General features: G+C 49.8%; 1 protein-coding gene across 5 annotated transcripts in view; it reads left to right on the top strand.

Moving 5' to 3' along the window:
- The window catches only part of Nost (Nostrin), a 168,077-nt gene that overhangs the window by 27,806 nt on the left and 137,771 nt on the right, over positions 1-2,500 (top strand). For 4 of the 5 annotated variants that reach the window (XM_086554165.1, XM_086554163.1, XM_086554164.1 and 1 more), the window contains exon 1: positions 1-1,344. This exon is cut by the window's left edge and continues 1,888 nt beyond it. The exons of the other annotated variant lie outside the window; for it this stretch is intronic. In XM_086554165.1, the coding sequence (XP_086410291.1) occupies positions 1-1,344 (1,344 nt within the window). The remainder of the gene's footprint in view (positions 1,345-2,500) is intronic. 5 annotated transcript variants of the gene reach the window in all.

The following is a 2,500-nucleotide window of genomic DNA, read 5'->3' as shown; positions in this document are numbered from 1 at the left end:
TCGGCAGTCATCAAGCCCGAACCCATGTACAACGTCGTGAAGCCTCTGGACCCCTTAGCTCCCGTTACGCCAAGAAGCCCGACCAGCTCGGCCATTCCAGGGAGCCCGCTCGGCCCCTTCACTGTCTTCGGCGGCGGACCTCCTTCGTCTTCCATGAGGGTGGAGCCAGTCTACACGAAGATTCAGCCGAAGGAATCGAGAAGCAACACCTTACCGAAGGAACCTGTCTACAGCAAAGTGCAGCGCAAGGAAGGCGGAACGCTGCCTAGAGATGCGTCTGAAAGTAAGATCAAATCCAAGGAGCCCATATACACGCAGCCGCTTCCCCTCACCCCACGAGAGGAAGCCTTGCAGAAACGCGAGAGTTTCTTCAGCGAAAGCGTATCGCCTGACTACGGCAAAGTGACCGTGCGGGCCAAGGAGATCGCAGCGTCGCGTCCAGCCGTCATCACCATCAGCAACCCTGGCTACGCTGCGCCCACGACGAGTGCCAACCCGCCGTCAGCTACGACTTCGCCTTCGTCACCCGTGTCCCCGACGTCACCGACCTCCCCCACGTCAACGCTCAGTCGCATTTCCACCAAGACGGAAGAGAGTGCGCTGAATCAGACGTCTAAGGTCAAGATAGTGGAAAAAGTAGAGTGCACTCCAGCCTCCGCAACGTCCCTTGACTCCTCTGGAGCTCGACATCACGTAGCCTCTGAGTCCTCTCTAGTAGAGAGCTCTGACACCGAGTCTACAGGCCGGGCCAAACTGAGCAAGTTGGTGGAAGAACTTGCTCAGGAACTCGAAGCTGTCAGTCAGCGCATCGGTGTTTCTACCGATACCGACGACGAATCCAAGAAGGAAATGCTGGCGAAACTTCTGTCCACCTACGACATACCCAAGAATCTCAGGCGCGTTGAAGAGGCGGACGAGGATGCAGTTCGGTTGGCGGAGGAGGCCCTCGTGCCCACGTCGGTGAGCATGGACGAGCTTCGGTTCGTCGACGACAACGAAGACAACGCGGAGACTGTGTACGCGGACATTCCTGACTATTCTCAGGACGAGTTCGTCATCGCCCTGGACGACGAGAACGACCCCAGGTACGCCTCGCTGGCACGGAAGTTCCGGGAGCAGGCGCGAGCGTCCGAGTCGCCCGGAAAAATCAGTCGCAAGACGGCTACAGTCTACGCGAACGCCCTGAACGTGGTGACGGCCCTCAGAATCCTCATCAACTCCAAGTCCGCCCGGGCAGCCTCCGTCATCAACAAGATGGGGACGCTGGCCCGCCCATACGCCCACCGCGTGCAGGGGACTATCACCGACACCACGTGGATTCAGCGGGTGATTTACCACAAGACGGTACGTGTTGCCACTCGTTGGTATGCGGGCGAACGGGGTCCAGTTTGGGCGACGAAATCTTAAGCATTAATAGCAGAATAGTAGGAGAAGGATGACGTGTGTATGTGTGTGCGTGCGTTCTGTTGCGCATGCCCTCGTAAAACACGTACCGTATATATTATATGGTATATAAGAGGGTAAACTCACCAACTGCTTAATATGTTACGGCGTTTTTACTCAATAGGTATGACTTTATGGGGATAGAGAAATAAAACTATGTAGGGAAATAAGTCATTGTATGTCTATTCACAACTCGTGAATTACTAATCATTATAGAAAAAAAAAAATCATCTCTAAAGAAAAAAAAAGAATTGCCACAAAATAAGACTTGGTTTCCTTACTCTTTTCAAGCTTTCACAAGGACTCAGGTATAGAGGAATTAAAGGACTCCGAGGATTTCGAAGACGCAGGAGGTTTGAGGTGAGCGTCGTTGATAAAGCTTCAAATTCTGTATCGCGTAGATGACGTGGCATTCAGGCTTACGTAGTAGTATCTATGCCTTTAGCAAATGCCAGCCTTGAAAAAATATGCTCCTTTAAGCTGTATACTTGTAGTTGTAAGAAGAGGTAGTAAGTGATAGTAAAGAGAAGTAACGAGTATCTAAAATCGGACGAAGGAAAAGAGACAGAAGAGATGTGAAGGAGAAGAACAGGAAGACGAGTAAACGAAAAGAAGAAAAGGAGAAGTTTGACGCTGACGACAAAGGACAAGGAACACCAAGTGTGATCAAGAAGCAAATGATGACGGTGAAATAGGTAAGATCAGGAGGTCGAAGGAGTTTGATTCAAGTCCCCCTGGCGTCATCTTACGTAACATTCGAGATTACCGGTACAGGTTGCCATGCGGTCGCCATAGAAGTTGCTGATCTAATAATACTAGAAAAAAAGTCATTAGCTGATATATATGACTTCCTGAAAGATTAGAAACGAGAGTTGTATTGCTTGTCATTTACCTTAGCTGTTTTGTAGAAGTGTACCAATTACTTCCTGGCGCGTCTATATATGTAAAACTGGTTGCCAAACATGTATAATCATTTCTATTTTCCTCTTGTACATATGTGAGGTTCATTTGACATCGTTTTCTGTCCAATCGGATTCGAGTAAGAATTCCATCAAAG

Source organism: Penaeus japonicus, unplaced genomic scaffold, assembly GCF_977035675.1.
Source record: "Penaeus japonicus unplaced genomic scaffold, GWHDUDI00000001_assembly GWHDUDI00000029, whole genome shotgun sequence".
In the NCBI taxonomy this organism is placed as follows: domain Eukaryota; kingdom Metazoa; phylum Arthropoda; class Malacostraca; order Decapoda; family Penaeidae; genus Penaeus; species Penaeus japonicus.
The sequence above is the reverse complement of the archived record's forward strand: the minus strand, read 5'-3'. Positions and strand labels throughout refer to the sequence as shown.